Consider the following 18,868-nt stretch of genomic DNA (forward strand, 5'->3'; position numbering starts at 1 on the left):
AGTTGCTGCGAAGAAAGTGGAGAAAGCCCTGCGCAGCCACAGGCTATGAAGCCAGGGCAAGGCTGCCATTGACTGCCGCGGATGCAGGATTTGCTAGGTGGATTTTCAGGGAGGGAGAGGAATCGCCGCAATCATTGAGGCTGCTTTTTAGCAAAAGGCAGACGGAGGAACGCCACGCAGGGATTCCTGCCTCGCAGCCACCTGACATCGAGGGCACATTTTAGAAAGCCTCTCCTCAAGGTTTCCAGTGACAGACAATCTGTCGTTTTCTGTAATAACTCTAATGTTAAATTATCCTCAAAATCCAGATACGGTCATAAGCAGATGGGGTCTAGCGAAGGCCTCTGACTCTGCTGGCTCCAGCAGGCTGGGGGGGGGAGAGGTAGCCCCTGGGGCAGCCTGGGCACGGTGGCAAGAAGCGAATTGCCCTGGCAAACAAAGTTGGTCACCTTTGCGCATTGAGATGGTCAGATTGACTTGCCATCAGGTTCAAAAGAAAAGCAACTTCATGCACTTGGCATCCAAAGGTTGGCCACATAAATGGGTTCCCTGTCGGCAAGACGGGCTGTCGGTGTCGCTTATAAGTAGGAGTATGGATCTGCTGAGGTAAGTAGACACAGGAGAAAAGGGAGAAATATCAAAGGAGTGCAAAGTAGATACCAACAGTTGAGATAGATCAAGGGAAAAACCTCCAGAGATCAAAACATGCCAACCGGTGGACAAGACAGTTGAACCAGAATGAAATATCATGGAACGGCTTTTTCATAACTGCTTCAGAAAAGGTCACACTGTATTGCAAAAAGAAGGCAGTGCGTGGGGCTAAGAGAGGTCACTGTAGGCAAACAGAGACACAGAGAGACTAACAGAGACAAATTCGAAGATCACCCACTAATACCACAAGTGCTGCAACTCCCCTCCTAGTTCTGGGAGCAACTCAGGGAGAAAGGATGGTGAACCAATAACAGATAAAAGAAAAAAAAAGGATGAAATATGAAAGACAAAACTGAAAATGTTAAAACTGACAGAGAAAGGGAAAGCTCTGTTATTGCAATTAGGTCAGTAAATCTGTGATTTTTTTCTAAATTAAGAATTTAGATGCTACACTCTAGTTACATATGTCAGAAGAAAGTCTGTTTGTAGAGGGAAAGTACCCAAACATGCTATTGCTCTGAACAGCAAGGTAAAATAAATATATAAAACTCCCAGTCCCAGCCAACAGATCCCTTGCAGATTTAGATCAAGAGTAAATAAATAAAAAAAAAGGCTATGTAAATGAAGATTAGATTTTATATCCCACCTTGGCATTAAAGGCCACCACCCTGTTAGGCAGAAAATTAATCTCCAGATGATTTCATTTTATGGCAAGATTCCCTTTGTTTGCTGATTTGAAAACCCCACACCCTGGATGAAGACCAGATCACAGATTAAGCAGCAAAAAGGAAGGGCTTTCAGTGACCTGAAGTAGGATCTTCTGAGAAACTTGGGAGGGACAGACCACAAGGGTAACGTACAGAAGAGATGAGGAACTGTAAGAGAGAGAAGTTACAAAAGAAAGGGAATGTGCACAACTTCAGGGTGACGTTTTTTCCTTTCAGCCATAGGGATGAATACCAAGACCATACCATGAAGGAAAGCAAGTGACAGGAAGCGGGAAAAGACAAGTTGGAGAAGATTTACTTTATGCTGAGGGAATCGTAAAGGGAAACTGTGATTCCAAGCCTATAGGAAAATGACCCCAAAAGACAGATGTAACACTGCTTAGGCTGGATATTTTGCACAGATGAGAACATGCAACAGAAAGGCCAGATTACTTACTGATTTGGCATGTATCAACAGATATATGACTACATCAGATTCTGCCCCAAGTGCTAGAAAAGAAAGGCAGCTGGAGATGCTTTACCCCCTTCCCAGAAAACAGATACCTTTTTCTCAGCCCTGCACATAGCAAAGTCTCCTTGGGTCTGTGTAACTTCTGTGACCCCCCCACCCAGGAACATTTCCCCAAAGACACACAGTGACCCAACGCGTTGCAACAGCCTCGATCCAATTATTTTCTCTGATGGGAGTATCAGGAGCGATACTAACTAACCAGGGGACAAACTTTATGTCTAAGGTCATGAAACAGCAGTATTGAGGACTAGGTATAAAGAGTATTAAAGCCTATGCCACATCCTCCTCAAACAGATGGCCTTTCAGAAAGGTTTAATCAGACATTGAAATGCATGCTGCGAATACTCATTACCAGCACAGGATCAGGCTGGGACAAGTGGCCAGCACTGACGTTATTGCCTACAGGGAATTACCACAGGCATAAACAGGATTTTCAATGTTTTAACTTCTCGCTGGATAACAAGCACAGGGTCCCCTTGCCATCAGAAGGGAGGGTAAAGCAAAAAATTCATGATGGGGTGGGCCAGGTCTAGGTTGTAGAGGAGAAGCAAGAGACCCAGGCCCTTATAAGGAACAACCACCTTTTTTTTTGGCCTCCTCATCCTCCGTTTTTTGCCTGTGCTGGTCAAGCCACCACAAAGCTCAGTGACACAGACCAGCATTTGCTGGATCCCACCTTCAAAGCACAATGAGCTCTTGCTGCTCTTAGTTTTATGGACACATAAAACAGAGCTGTGACCACTCCCACGCCTTCAGTATCAAGAAGAGGAAAAACAACAAACAGCACCTAGAAGGAGGTGTAAGCAGGGCTGGGATCTCCCCTTCCAGGATGGGGCGTTTTTTTCAAAAAGACAGGTTTGCCGTTTAATTCTTTCGTCCTTCAGTTTTTCAGAGAAATTTTACTGCAAACATTATTTGAAAGAGTCCTTAAGCTATCTTTTGGCCTGGATTTTTGATAAACAGTATTTTAAGTGACTGATTTTACCATATAAACACAATTTTAAAAAGCCACTAAAACCCTTGACATTACCAACAACTGAGCATGTGGGTTTGTTTATTTTTACTCCGGATGAAAAAACCTTTTTTCAACACTAAGAATCCCACCCTTCTCAATTAAAAGATGTTTCTCATATGCTGTAGATCAGCAAAGCCAAATGTCCTTCTTCACTTCCCGCAATGGCTGGTGAAAACAGAAGGAAAATACATGCAAACCTTATTGACAGAAGCATTTAAGTCCTTCCTCCCTGTAACTCTGAAGGCATCCTGTTGGCCTAATGACTTCCTGTGGACTAATGCTGCTATAGGGAGCATCTGAACCTCCCCTGTTCTGCCCAGAAAGTGGCAAAAATACCATTTTTTGGAAGACCCTCTGAAGGAGCTCCACCCCACATCTCTTAGAAAGTGAGGTCAGCTTTTCCTGCATAGATATCACATTTTCCCAGTACTGTCTGCAAGATGATTCTTGGCAACTCTGGATACCCAAAAACTTCACCAGCTTAATCAGTATGAACACCCTGGTCCTTTGATTTCATTTTTGTCCTTTGGTACAAGTCTATGTTCTTGCAAACTGAAACATGTGAGCGGTGCTCCAAGAAGTCAATGAGATTACTCACGTGCACGACGGCAGTTTGGACCCCAGATTGTAGCTGAGGTGGGACACGTGAAATATGAGATAGGGGCACCGCTCCTGTCACCCCCTGAAGAAGAAATGAAGATACACAGCAGTGGCTGAAAAAGACTAAAAGAGATTGGGGAGAGATGGAGGTATTGGAGAAAGAGTCCCAGATGCCAAGATTATTCTGTTACAGTTGCTGCAGGGTTTGCTGGAGTGGGGCAGATAATACATACATGATACCATCTGCCTGTTCCTTGTCTAGGATCCATAAAGTACTCTGATCCATAACCGGGGAGGCAGTAGAAATGGTGCAATAAGAGCAAAGAGTGAGCAATAGCAAGCAGACCTGGTTATGTGCTTGCTGGCAGCAGGTAACCGAGTAGATATTTGCTATCTTCTTGTAACTGCAGTGCTCGTAAAGCGCCGGGCTCACAGGTGTGCTTGGGCTGCAGAACTGGGACAGATGCAGCAGTAATGCAAAACTCTTCCTGCTTCTCCATCAACGCACCTCAGGGAGGTGAGAAAGTCACCGCTCTCGTTACTTATTCTGTCCTTGATCTCTTTTGAGCAGAGAGACTGCAGAACTGCATTTCATGATGAAAGCACCTCAGCCAGACACTTCAGCCCAGGCCTGAAACCAAAAGATCACATTTCGTAGGCCTGCAATTCATTGTTGGAAAGATAACAACAGACTGATCAAGAAATTTCAACTGGTGACCAAAAGTAATAGGGATTTTGAGTTCACCTCCATTCGAGGTTTTGAGGCCTTGCTATGTTTAAATGACCACTTAAGAAATTCTGAGGAAGTTATAAAATTCATTACATCTTTAAGAAAAAGGAAAAAAAAAAAAAAGAAAAAAAGGATTTTTTTTCAAATGTGCAAAGGAAGGAACACAATTTTAAAAGCAAGCAGTAATGGCTTGATTTTTAAAAGAGGCTGAATAACTAAAACGCCTTTTAACATATGCCATTTTTTTTTCCTCTTAGAATCACTGTATGCTGCCCAAGCACAGACACCAGATTTAATGTTCAAAAGATTTTTAACATATACCAGAGAAATGAAAACCTTCTGCTTCAAACAGCGGAGATACAGGTTTAAGATTTGGGTTCAAACCCCATATTTAGCACAAATTCCCTCTATATCTTTAAGACACTCATCTACCTTTCTGGAAAGCCCACTTCACGTTTCTTCCCGACAAAAGCAGTGGATAATGACAGGATCAAACCGTGAGAACAGCCCAGCGGAACAGAATCACAGCATCCCTCCTACAGACTTAGAAAAACAAAAGGACCAGACTGATCCTTGGCTTTACTGACTTTACTAATCAGTAAAAATGGATTATTTAATATTGCCATAGTGTGTATCCTTAAATGGACACCACCTTCTTTCAAATATGAACAAGTTTTGCTTGGTTTTCTACAAAGGCAGGAAAACTGCACACTATTAGAAGGTGTCTAATCATCCCATCTGCTGTTTCCTTAGAAAAATATTTACTTTTTAACATCTGTACTGCATTTCCACAGTTCAAACACACACATAGCTCCTGGAATGTACATAGTATTTAGCAAATTTTTAACTAAGTTTTCCTAGTAATTGTATAGTTTTCCCTTGACAAGGAGAGGATCAGACTTTTTCAGGAGGATTACCTCTGCTCAACTCATTTCAAGCAGCTCTGAATAAAATAGTTCATTAGTTCATGAAAAGGAAAAACTCCAGGGAACTGCTGGGGAAGGAAGAGAAAAGAACAGAGTGCCACAGTAATTAGGTTTTCAGATTGTCCCTTATCCTCCAGAATGCAGGTACACACACACACGTCCCTCTTCCCCTTAAGTAAAGCATTTAGGGGAGCTCATTGCACGTTTTTCCCTGGGAATCAGTGTTCCAGAGATTAAAGTTGTAACCAGGCCATCATTTCCCAGAAAGATATCAAAAGATACCACTTCCTTATAGTACATTACTATTGCTACCCAATAGTGAAAGGGCAGCTCTCTCCCCACTGCAAGCATTTAAAAAGCTTAGTTTCAGACTTCCTCAAAATCTGGTTTCCTGACCTTTTTAGGCTCCCATGGCTGATGCTGGAAAACCAAAGGATCTCCACACACCAGGAATCACTCATGTCTGCCTGGGTGTGCGGGCAGGCAGCAGAGCCAGTGACTGTACTTACCAGGCATCAGGGAAAGGATTGGGAGGAATGAGAATGAGAAGTGGGGAAAACTGGAGGGTGTTGCAATTGTTCACTGGAAATTGCTGACCAGAGGAAAACCTCTTTTGATGTAGACCTAGCACAGCAGAGTACAGAGCGTCCCAGGGCCATACCAATTCACAGGAGGACTGATGGCACCGTACAGCTTCTTTGTGGCTTTACCCCACGTGGCTCACGGGCAGCGTGGTTCACAGCAGCACAGCCTTCACGCTCTTCTCCCGTTGTTCCTTCTGTCTGCTCTGCACTTACACCAAAAGCATTCAGGTAGTCCGTAAGTCTCCAGCCAGATTGACTAAACTGCTGACCGAGATGCCAATGAATACAGTTCTGGTGATACTTCTCTGTGCTTTGTCAGCCTCTCATTTCAAATCAGCTTGAGACCACCAAGAAACAGCTGATCATCATCAGAAACATCATTAGGTCGCTGATACATGCCTGGCATGGATCAGTGACCTTGAATTATGCATTCACAGCAGACAGTATGATTGGAAAAATCAGGAGATGCCAGAAGAATGTGTTGCAGCCTCTATGAACTCTCCAGTTCTCCTTGTTAAAGGGCACATATTTTGAAAAATGGATTTTCCCAGAGATCTGTTGTGATTTTCCAAAAAAAATGTTTTGCAATATCCTTAAATTGTTACATTCCAATTGTTGTTATTAGTATGGATTACAAATTAAATTCTGGCCTTTCATCTGCTGAGGGGATTTAGTTTCAACCCACAGTTTTAGAAAGGAGTCTCAACTTTGAGCACCATGAAAGACTCCTTCATCTAGATATTATCACTTAAAACAGACTAGTAGGTTAAGAACTGAGCTACAACATGACAGAAAAACAACTCTTACATGAATAATGATTTGCATATCAGATTATTAAATGAAAATCTATCAAACTATCGTTTATTGAAGTAAACAGTCTGTCTGCCCTGTTTCTGGAAACATTTTGCCTAAGGGAGAAATTTAAACCTGGGCAGATAATCAGGATAAGGTATTTGAACACTTAAATCCTGCTGGAGTCTTCAAAGTAGGTGTTAAGTGGTGCATTAAATTTGTGCTGTTTCTGCTGAGCAGGGTGAATTTGCTCTTCCGTAAATAGTGGGAAAAGCATTTTACAATAATTTGAATCCATGAATAAATGTAATATATTAAAATTTCTAAAGTACGACCACTGAATGTCTTTGTAGGTAAGCCAAATGAGTGGAATATCCAGGACTGAAATTATTTGACTGACCAAAGAAAGATAATATATAATTAAAATGACATCTGCAGCACTAACCGATGGGATGAGAGAAAGTGACATCATAGGTCTCATATAAGCTGCAAGCGTATTATTAGATCTAAACCTGGCTGTAAAATTACTATCTGCCCATGGGATTATCTTTAGGCATTCAGAACCATTGTTTCATTTACTGATAGAACAGGGATGATAACAGGCTGACTTTGCTTGTCACGTTGTTTTTTGGCCTTTCTTTATTCTTCGTTCACATTAGCTGCAGATGAGAGGAAGACAAGCTTCAGCTGAATCACTTTTGCGGAGCTTTTCATTGTTTACAGTTTGTTCCAAAGGCTTTTTTTTTTCCTTCTTTTTTTTTCCCCCAAAGAAAAAAAAAACGCAAAAGCATTTTTAACGGTGATAAAATCAATGAGGAGTAGAAGACGCACACAATGTAACATCCAGGAATATGGCAACCTAAGGAATACCCATTGGCCTAATGCAGCACAGGGAGACCGTAAGACTTTGCTTATAGCTCCCATTATTAGCACAAAGAACCACTAGCAACCGATTATATCTTGGCCTCATTAAAATTCAGTGCCAAAACTCCGACTGACTTCAGTGGGTACATTTCATCATTCACGACCTAGGACACAGGACATAATTCTCCTTCAATGCAGGGCTATCTGGGACACCTAATCTCTGCAGATTACATTTCTGCATTAAATTGGACATAGCTGCATTTTGATCTGTTTCACATACCATTCTTATGTTCCCGGCAAATTATTAAGTTGCCTATACTTGTAACAAGACTCCTGTGCCACCAACCTAACATAGTCAAAATTCTAAGAGCACATAAGGAGACAGGCAGTGAAAAGGGAAAAAAAAAAGGAAGCTCCAAACTTTTCGGTTGCTTTTGGAAGCCGTGCTAATGATCCTCAACTGCAAAGGGGACTTAATGTGCTCTCAGAAATCTGGTCCTAAGTGTCCAACTCCCAGCATTTGAAATAGTTCCCATATGCCAATTTTGCCAAGTCCAGGAGCAGGCGGGACCGCAGTCTGTCACGGACTTGTGCATACACTGTTAAGGCAAACATGGACCTTGTACTTTCCTCCACACTGCCCTGATACTGGGCAGCTACTGCCATGTGTTATCTCTTACAGCTTCTCCCAACATCCCTTCCAATATAACCTTAAACCTCTGCTCCATCAACCACTGAAACCTGCACACAGGCTGCATATTCAGAGAACCCTGCCTCCTGCTCTTGTCACTACCATCTTGCTTTTCTTTGTGTTTTCTCCTAACCATACCCACCTGCTGTCCTTTATCTTAGTCCGCAGTTTGAGGGAGTGACCATCTCTAGTATAGTGAAGGATTTAGCCCATGATTGATGCCCTCAGTGCTACTGCCACAGAAATACATTCCACTTTATTAATAGTAGTTAAAATATTAACTACTTTTAATCCACATTAGATTGCTTCATTGTCAATTTTATCCTTTTATAATTGATACACAGAATAGACTTTTCATGCAGACCCCTTCAGCATACATTTTGGATTCAAAACTCTCCATACATACAGCCACACCAGTATGCCATTAAAAGCTCACACTGGATCTGTGCACTAGAAATGAGGTGTCTGCAAGCAGCTTAGACACACCATCCCTGTTAGAAAATATTCCTCCAGTGCTTAGACACACCATCCCTGTTAGAAAATATTCCTCCAGTACTCAGCCTGGGTCAGGAACCATGTTTATGAATCGTGCATTGTTTGTGGCCAGTCAGTGGTGCTTACAACCTTTTGGATGTAAATAAGGACGGAGACAAAGACCTTTAAAGGCTAGTGGGGGCAAAGACTCATAAAGGTGGGCTGGAGGAAAGACAAGAAGCATGATAAAGCTGTGATAAAGCGCAACAAATACAGAAGTGATAAAGTGATAAAGCGCAACAAATACAGAAGTGAGACTTCACTGCAGAAAAAGTCAAAGAAAAAGAGCAGAATACACAACACAGCAAAGAGCAGCAATATCTTTGAAAATCAATTTGATTTTTAAGTGTGTCCTGAATGTAATGTAAACTAAAGTCAATTTTTTCCTGAAAGGTGACAGCTGTGGGGCTAAGCTGTGAGAAAAAGTTGGGAGGATCCATTCTCACCTGTGCTGTTACCCCATTGGAATTGCTCTTCATCTCAAAGTGGTAAGAAACATCTCTTATATTTCAATATTAACAGCTTCTTAATGTGTATGTTGTAGCATGTTTCATGTCAATTGATACGCAAAACTTGTCTCAGTTACCTTTAAAATGGAATTCTCATTGATATTCTTTGTTTCTCACTACACACCCATAATTAAGTGGTTAACTTATTTTTAGGGGTATTATGTGCAGTCTGCAGTAACGAATGGTCCAAAAGGACAAGTAGACCTGAAGAACTTTTGTTGTCACAGAACTGAAGTACATGCCTATATTCCAAATGCTTCGTAGATCAAAAATAGAGAGGCTTTCATAAAAATGCATGTGCCTTCAGACACTTCATAAAACAACAGCGATTAAAACAAAACAAAAAAACCTAGAACTGCCTTATGTCCAGACAAAAGAGAAATACATGGGTAACAAATTATTTGCTAATAATGCATATCCATTAGTTTGCATACTTCAGGTACAATTTACTACCTTCCTCTTTAGCCATCTCAATATCAACTGTCTGCTCTTAACCAGACATTCAGGTTCTTTCCATTTTCAAAAGCAGTAGGAACTGTCACAGGACTATATAAAACCTGCCTCAGTTCCTAGGTAATGACTGGGTTGAAACACTCAGTGGGGGCTCCCCTTTCTCTGGTCGCTAAGGAAAAGTAGCATAGACAAAACACCTGACTTTAAGATAAGAAAAAATTCTACAAGGTGAATCCTTCCTTCTCGGTCTAGAAACTGGGTTGGAAAGTCATCCCAGATGTAACATTTTCTGCATCCTTATTTGAACAGAAAAGCTAAGAGAAGCAGTGTTTCTTGTAATGTGTTAACAATTCTGCATCAACACCAAGCCTGGTTGATGGTACATAAAGCTAAAAATGAATAAAATCTTCGCTAAATTGCTTTGAATGTTCAAACAGACTGAGTTTGCTTTTTCAACTGAAGCTTATGCCACTTCCAGTTTTTCCTCAAAACATTTGCTTATCCATATATTTATCACAGAAATGGCCTTACCTCAGCTGCATCTTGCTGGTCTCTGAAGACAATTGCATTTTTTATGGTTTGGATAAAAAATCCATTCAGTTCCTTTTGTTTCTTGTTTGGCAAAATCCGAAGCAATGGGATCATTATGAATGGGAAAGAAACTGTAAGGGATTTTAAAGAAGAAAAGACAGAATCAGACTGTAAAAGCATATAATATCCCCCTCCTTCCATTAATATTATAAAACTCATCAAGTGGGACGTGGTTTTTTTGTGAAACCTCCTTTTTCCTCTTTCTCTCTCCCTCTCCCTCTTTTTCTTCCACCCCCATAGGCTGGTAAAGGATTTCCTTTTAGAAATTCCATGTTGGCCAGGACTCCCGTGCCAGACAGATGCCTTCCAAGCTTGCTTCCACAATGCTTCAGGATTTCAGTTCAGCTTTGTGATGCCACAGAGCCACCACAACAAAGGGGAGAATTATTTTCCCTGCCTACTCAAACAATTACTTACAGAAGGTGGGAGATCTTGAACTAGCCTAGCAGCTCACGGCACTGATCCACAAAATTGTGTAGTAGTCATTCTCATTTACAGTTCTCCAATATTAGGATATTGGTTTGCTATTTTATTTTGCTTCTCTAAACAGGTCACAGACTCTGGAAGTGGGATGTTATCACAAGGATGGTCTCCAGTCCATGACCTTTATAGTCAGGAACTAGAAATCCAAGTGAAATCTTGCATCTTAATAAACCCCTCATTAACTTATGAACAGCTTAAGACTAACAAATCGGTCATCAGAAAACCCCTGTGCTGCCAAAATGGCAACACAGTGTGGAAATTCAGACCACATAATGTACCAGCAGAATGAGATCAACCAAGGCATCCAACCCCAAACCCTACAGAAACTTTCTTTAATGAAGGACATGGTCTTAGACACATAGGGGCACATTTCTGTCCCTTCAGAAATGAGTCACAAATCCCATTTTGCAATCAGGTTAAACATTAACCCCAGGACATTTTGGATACACAATTCCAGAAGGAAACAGTTCATGTGCTGCTAGTACAGGTGCAATCTGTAATGCCAGCAGGATCAGATGGGCACAGGAAACTTTGCCACTGTGCCACCTGATACTACTGTGAGCAGGTCTAGATAGCAAGATGGTAAAACCTCAACAACCTCGATTATGCTTTGGCTTCCTCAGCTACGATTCTTACCGCCCTTGCATTAACAACGCCACCGACACCGTGAAGCCTTAGCTTTCATGCCCTAGAACTAAATGGCTTTATACTCCATTCTTGCATTCACTACCTATTCACCTGAAAATAAACGCCTTCTCTTAATGACAGCCTGTGCTGGCACTTACCATCTTTATCCTTTATAGCCATCAACCAGGCTGCTGCTGCTGCTATTCAAATAAGAATTTGGAGGACTTATACTGTTTGCTTATGTTTCTCCACCTCTTTTCTTTAGTGGGTTATTAGCCCGCTGTTGTTTATGGGTGGTATTTAAATTTCCACCAAGCAAACCGGGTGCACGAAAACTTTACTCTCAGGCTCCGAAGGGCAGTTATTCTGTTTCAATGCCAAAATGTATTAAAAGAGATACCGTAGAAACAACAGGTCCCAGAAACCTTCCACTCAGATCAACCTGGAGCATTGCCTTCCCAGACTCTCAGCTTCTGGAGGAAGTTGCATTAATGGTGACAAGAGCTGTAGAGCATATGGTAGAAATCTTGAAGGTATACTGGGCCTGTAGGTTGCATTCTGAACACCTCTGAAATAAAGTCTGCTATACATCTTCCTGCTCCTGCTTCAGCATGTTCTGCAATTTGAGAATGACTTTCAGAAAATTACCATAAAGAAGTAGACAAAGGTGGACTATACTCACGGATTAGAATGAGGAGAGGCTTAAACAAAGACATTTCAAAGAATGTTCTGCAATTCTTAACAAAGGGGTCGTCGGGATTCTTCTGAGAATCCACCTCGGTACCGAAAGCTACGCTACCAACGGCATCCAAGGTAAAACAGTTGTAATACCTGCATTGAGTTGAAGAATGATAAATCATTAGCTACAAATTACATATCCATTAATATCTTGCTTCTACAAATATCACATAACATTAATTTTTGCCTCTGATTTTCTTTTTGCTTTTAGATTTGAGCTTTGCCAACAAGACATGTTTCCATCATTCTGACAAACGCTGGTGCTTAATAATAATCACCTTCTCTCTGTCTACAGAGTGAACATATTTTCATATAGCTCAATAATTCCGCTGAAAATTTATAAAAAAATAAACAATTTCATTTGTTACTAGCTAGAAATCAAATGCAACATATCAGAGATTCATAAGTATTTTCTTAGTATGCATCCTAATAAAAGATCATTCCTTTCTCATTTTAAACAGCAGAAACCACATCTACTACCAGTCCAGCCTAAACTCTCAGTGACAAGAGGTGCTTAAGTAAATTTCCTGTTAAGGATTTCCTTCGTCTTCTTGACAGCTCCTTTGTAATGTAAAATTGTGGTCAAAACCAAGAGGAACTGACACCATGTGAAATCTGTATCTCTGCAGAGGCGCAGCAAATGCTTTGAGAACTACAAATGATCTGTGGACCATGGTCTAGAAACTTCAGAACTTACTGAATCTCTCCCCGCATATCTGACCATCTATCCAGTTGTCTCACCGTCTTTATTTCTACTGGGCATTAGCAGCTATATTTAGTTTTGAGATAAATGGTCTGAGAATGTAAAATATCCTTGAAATTTGATTATTCTGATCTGTGGTCACGTCTGCAATGACTGTTCCTATATGTACGTTCCCTTACAAAAGGCTAATATCAAATTCTCTCGTGTTTTAACCTGAGTGAGCATGTATTAAGACAAGGACAGGACTCAGGCCCAGTATACCCTGTATATCTATTGTGAAGCAGCATTTCTAAACTATGATCTTTGGGCACTGTCATTCTGATGACACCAGAGCAGATTTGGAAGATAACAATAGTACTGCAAAGCTAAGTTACTTATTCGGGTTTTCAACTCTTACACAAAAAAAAAAAAGCATTATTAGAAGTTGAGATGTTAAAAGAGGGGGCACTGCAATAAAACAATAATTTCAGAAGCACTAGATCATCTACCTCTCCGAGGTACTGAAAAAGCTTAAAAACTAAATTTGGAGTTGTTGGTGAAACACAAAATGGCTAAAGACAGCTAACGTACAAGACGACAGGAGGTTGCAGATAGCGTATTTACCTCCAATAAATAGCTCCAAAGGCAATTCTGGGAAACTGCAGTGCAATGAGAATCACATTAATATATGTCAAACCTGCTGAAATGGTAGTATGATAAAACAACTGGAAGATCATATTCTGAGATGGTCAACATCATTCATTTATACTTTCAAAAGGTCTTTTCCAAAGTGCCTCTTGAGAGGTGAAACCCTATCATGGATCAATAGCTAAAAGACCAGGCAAAGAAAAAGGACAAATGGAAAAAAAGGGAAAGCCTGGAAGGACTCAAAAGGTCAATTTTCATCAGAGCACTATGCTAAGCGTAATGTATCTCAGGGTTTCATAGCATCTCTTCAGATGTTTAATAAAGAGATCTCTGTGCACACACATACACTTGCGTATGTACTTGAAAAGAGACCGATGAATTGTGGCTAAATATCTATTTCTTTAGATGAAACAAAATTATTTGCACTGCTACAGTTTGGGGGAAATCACAAAGAACTTCAGAGGGCACTGACCAACCTAGCAAATGAAGTGTATGCAAAACAGTGCCTACTAGAAAGAATGCATTTGAACTACTCATATGCCGTACAGGGTCCTAGAAGAAATGCATCTGCTCAGAGAAGGGGCTAGACAGTGTTGTGAACCGTTCAGTGAAGACCTCTGATGAAAGAGCAACAAAAAAGATAATAGGATATTAAATGCATAACAAATGGGAGAAAGCACAGTATGGAAAATATTAAAGTGTCGTTTTATAAATCAGTGATGCATTCTCATCTAGAGTACCGATCCCGTCGTTTCACAAAAGGCTAGCGTGCCATTAGAGGGGGTTAGGAGGAATGTGGTAAGAATGATTAAGCGCTCAAAAAACCCCATATAAAAAAAGCAAGAGGGTGATAGACTAGAGGGATTTGATACCAGATCAATTCCTATATTTTTACATTATTGGCAGACTGTAGAGAGCAGACTGGACAGGGACTGATGCAGCTTTCCTTTCTGCTTCCAGCTGTTAAAACTTCATTAAACAACAGCTAGAAATACATTAGATGCTTTTCCAAAATTACTTTTCAAGTATGCAATGGCTGCCCCCAGGAAGAAAAGGCATCTATCAGACACATCCTCTATTAAACTATGATCTCCACTTACAAAAGCAAGGGAGGGAAAAAAAAAATCTTCTTTTATGCAGTAAGCGCATATTTAGAATAACTGCTGCTATTGACCTTTTTTTTTTTTTAAATCTGCTACTAATTTCTGGCATGTTGAACATACCTCTGGATATCAAAAGCTTTGCCAGAATCTGCATAGACTTTCAAGTTACACAGCAGGACGTCACAGGCCTGGTTTATTAGCGGTGTCATCTAGAAAGGAACACATTGTATTGTGAAAAACATTAAAATGTTAAAAAAAAAAAAAATTCTAAATTAGTTTTATCCAGTAGATGGGACAGAGCTCTCAGGATCCTCTGCAGGTGTGGCCAGGCACTTCTGCACAGGTAAGATGAAATGTTGCGACTGTCTGCTAAAAATAAACCTAAACATTACAGGGATGCCCTTCTCCAGCTCTGGGCCTAAACATGAGAAGCTTTGTTGCTTACCTGACCTTTGGTTCTTGCCCACCTGTGGCTATATACACAGACAGCTATCAAGCAAAGACATCCCCCTCTCTTTTTAATAATTCCCTGTTCCAACTGATCATTTATCATGATCCATATTTACAGTACATTACATTTAGGCTACATATGCTCCAGGGCAGAAGGAATAGTATTTTCCATAGTCCCAAAGTCCTGTAAAGATATTAGTATCAGAGGCCCAGCATTTCCATCCTGCTGTCCCTCAGTTTGAGGGATTTAACACGTACATTAGAAAAGCACCATGTATACCACTACAAGTTGCTGAGGGCAAACTGCTATTCCTACCTGAGGAACGGGTTTTCTGGAGTGGTGATGCCATTAAATGGATGTTTACATGAATTTATTCAGCTCATGGGTCTTTCCAGTCACTGACACGTGATGGTCAGGTAGACTTACCCACAGCCTGGCTGTAGCTAACAGTGCAATGGTCTCCTCTTTAGTGCTTCATGGAAACCATGACATAGGCAACCATCAAGACCTCATTGAAGTCTCTCTCTCTCTTTCTCTTTAACTTTTTACATATGAAAAGCATCAGACACTTGCCTTGATCACACCTACTGGGGGGCAGAGGAAGGGTATAGCAACAATCCAGCCGTGATCCTAAAGGCATTATCTGCTACGGCTCTTTCTCCATATAGACTGCCAAGAGATCCTTCTAGCCTATAATTTAATACCACAGTCTTGCCTCAACAATTATGCCAAGCATCAGCAGACATACGCACAGAAACCTGCCTTTCCTTCCTCAACAACCTCCTTCAGCATACGGATGTCAACAAACATGAGAACAGACTTGTCCTACTCCTTTGACATTCTTGTTACCAAAAAAGACTTACTGCAGCCTCTCACCACACTCCGAGAGCTATGCAGCCTACCCAGCCAAGTCCATTTTGCTTGGCACTTCTACCTCTGTGAAACTGGCATAACACTTTGTGCACAGGCACACTGCCATCCTAACACATGGGCAAGACTATACGCAGTCAAAAGGCCAACGTGGGAGCATCCAACATGTTTTCCAAAGGCAGAAGTCTGAGTCAAAAATGTGTCTAGCTGCTCTCGAGGTCCCGTACCTATATGGGTCGGAGCAGGTTGTCGCTATTTCAGTTCAAAGCCGGATTGATTTGGGCTTTGCCACAGTCTCACAAGACAATTCTGAAGCCAGATTAGTATTCGGTAAAAGTAGCTGGTATGTGTTTGGGAGGTGCACACCACGTTATGTGGCAGTTTTCTTCCCCTTTTGGCTTTCTAAAGAAGGTCGCCTGCAGTGAGCTTCTTCTCAAGTGATTCAACAAAATTAACACATTTCTGTTCAACAGATTGAACCAGGTGAAATGCTTTATAATCTCTGGGTCCAGCCCCTCCAATGAACTGAACCAGTCAAGGAGAACAAAATGAAAATCCGTATTTTAACAGGTATGATGTTTCCTAAACAGATGGTGATCATTTCAGATTTTCCTTTTATTGCCTTATTTTCTCTTTTATTCTTCATCACATCACCAGACCTGCAACCACCCAGCTGGTTGCTATTGCTTTCCAACAGCTGGCAGAGATGGCAGGGGCACGTACGCCCGGCCAGGGCATCTCACAGCACCTCTGCACTTTCCACATTCCACCAGCCTTTCAAAATACCGTTGCAAATCATTTCTACCCATAAGATATTTTCATTAGCAAATCTAACCAGGAAAATGGGGAGGGGGGCACATGGATTTGATTTATTGTTAGCATGATAGGACAGAGTCATATCAATGAGACAATTATTTGCATATGAAAGCTATGGGGGATATCTACTCAGGAATCCTGGATTTGGATTTGGGTTTTTATTCCCCTGAGGGACATAAATTAGTCCAAGATTGTTAACTACAAAGACCACAGACTGAAACATTCTCAAGTCCCTTAACACTTTAAACTCTTTGTTCAATTGTCAAGAAAAATAAAGTAGTGTTGGGGGAGGTGAACTACACCAAACTTTGAAAACCAGCACAGAAACAGACATGTTGACCTGCACCGCCTTGGGTATCACTAACTTCCTATACGTTATGATTTGCCAGTCAGAACATAAAAGCTGCATAACCTGCCTGGGATTCAGTTCTTGGTGGGTAAACAAACCCCAGCTGCTCTGTCTTCAGATTCGCTGAGAGTAACAGGATGAAGAAAAATCTAAACAATATGGTCCCTGTAAATATTTGATCTGCCAGTTATCTAATAGCAAGAGTAGCCCAGAGTCCAAATTTCTTTCTTTCTGCCAAAGAAGAGCATTTGGGGTTAGGGTTTTCATGATGCCAGGATGCTGTATAAATCCTGCCAATATGCTATTTGGCACGTAACAACAATTAGTTTCTGATTCTGCGTACGCACAGTGCATGGGGATGTTCGTACTGTTCAACGGCATCAGAGTCACGTTCCTCTAGTTAGATGTGGTCCTCAGTATTCACTATTATTATTCCCCTTATTATTAGCACCCAAACTATAAAGTAGAAGGCTGGATCATATTCACTGTAAACAGACACACTGGAGACTTTACTGTTCAGATATAGTACACAAAGGTCACGTTGGGCTTCTTGTCCCACAAATGGGATGAAATATAAAGGAGGGAGAAGGAAAAAGGATACATCCCTAACGTAAGAATTTCTTCTGTACCAGATTTCAAGTCCCCGACTAAAACCAGGAAAAGAGCAGAGTGTCAGGAAGATGTTTGTGAGAGGATTTGTTTCCATCACCTCACAGCGAGGCCGTGCTATTCATGGGCACAACTTACCAAAGTGAGCAACGCAACCGGACACTGACTTGTGGCTGAAGGATATGCACACTTCACATATCAGCTTTTTCGTTAGTGATTCGCTTTGTCTCAGGCGCGCACACTCGCTTTGCTGAGTAACAGTAGCCACTTTGAGAGACCCTTTCAAAATGCCTCTGACCAATGTGCGCAAGCAGAGTAAGAGCAAATCAAGGAAACCACAACGGCTGGGCTGCCAGATCTTATGTCCTAGTGGGACCTGGAAGATCTACATGCCTGAGAGTGACACTAAAGGATTTTCCTGCACTGCTCTGCCATGTTATCACAAGTTCTGCTTTGTGTCTCCCTTCATTTGAAAGAAAATGCCTCAACACAAACTCCACTTTGCAGGTTATTTAGCACAATGCTACATTATGCTGTGCTCTCTTCTTTAATTTTTGTGTTCTGCTTTGTTTTAATGGTTGCTTAATGGAAGAGAGGATTCCCGGCATACTGATAGAAGATGACAAGACTACAGCAGCACCATCAGAATGAATAAAATCAATAGGTTTTCTGCTGGTGTTGGTTGTAAAAGAGAGCAAAACTATTTATCAAGTCTGACAAGGGGTCTAGAACTGCAGGATCATCACAGGCACTGCAGCAAAAAGAAGAGAAACAAAATAAGAAATACTAAATAGGGAATCAAGATTGCTACAGCAAGATCACTAACACATCAGCTTGTTTCAATACATAACAGCTGAGGAGAGCATGACAGGAACACCGGTGTCTTTTACTTAAGGACCTCCAGGTATTTTACTTCACCAGTTCCTCATGAATTACATCTTGGATCAACTTTCAGTGGTCGGTATTATTCCCATTTAACAGATGAAAGTTGTTTCACACACAGAGAATTTAAGTAGCTTCTGCCAGATTACCCGCAGGCAGTCAACGGCAGAGCTGGAAGTGAAACTTCTGGGTCTCCTGCCTCCTATCTCTCATTTCTCATTCTTAGTGCTCCCATAGCAATGCCATTATGAGGTCCATTCGGGGGTCTCACTGGAAAGGGCTTATTATCAGATCTGCTACCAACTCCAGTGGCATCTCATGTGGGATGCTACCAAATCCTACAGCAGGATCAAGCTTACAAGTCTATTGATTTATGCTATGCTCACCACTACAGTATTTGAATTTAATGTTATCTAGAGCCAAACCTTCCT

At 41.2% G+C, this 18,868-nt stretch overlaps 1 protein-coding gene across 1 annotated transcript in view; it reads right to left on the reverse strand.

The window, feature by feature from the left end:
* TBXAS1 (thromboxane A synthase 1 (platelet)) overlaps window positions 1-18,868 on the reverse strand; it is a 230,740-nt gene that overhangs the window by 78,372 nt on the left and 133,500 nt on the right. The window contains exons 6-8 of the mRNA XM_009577010.1: window positions 14,581-14,669; window positions 11,972-12,120; window positions 10,120-10,250 (exon numbers count right to left, since the gene is read on the reverse strand). Coding sequence (XP_009575305.1) covers window positions 10,120-10,250; window positions 11,972-12,120; window positions 14,581-14,669 — 369 coding nt within the window. The remainder of the gene's footprint in view (window positions 1-10,119; window positions 10,251-11,971; window positions 12,121-14,580; window positions 14,670-18,868) is intronic.

The sequence above is a fragment of the Fulmarus glacialis genome, unplaced genomic scaffold (genome assembly GCF_000690835.1).
Source record: "Fulmarus glacialis isolate BGI_N327 unplaced genomic scaffold, ASM69083v1 scaffold7834, whole genome shotgun sequence".
Classification (NCBI taxonomy): Eukaryota; Metazoa; Chordata; class Aves; order Procellariiformes; family Procellariidae; genus Fulmarus; species Fulmarus glacialis.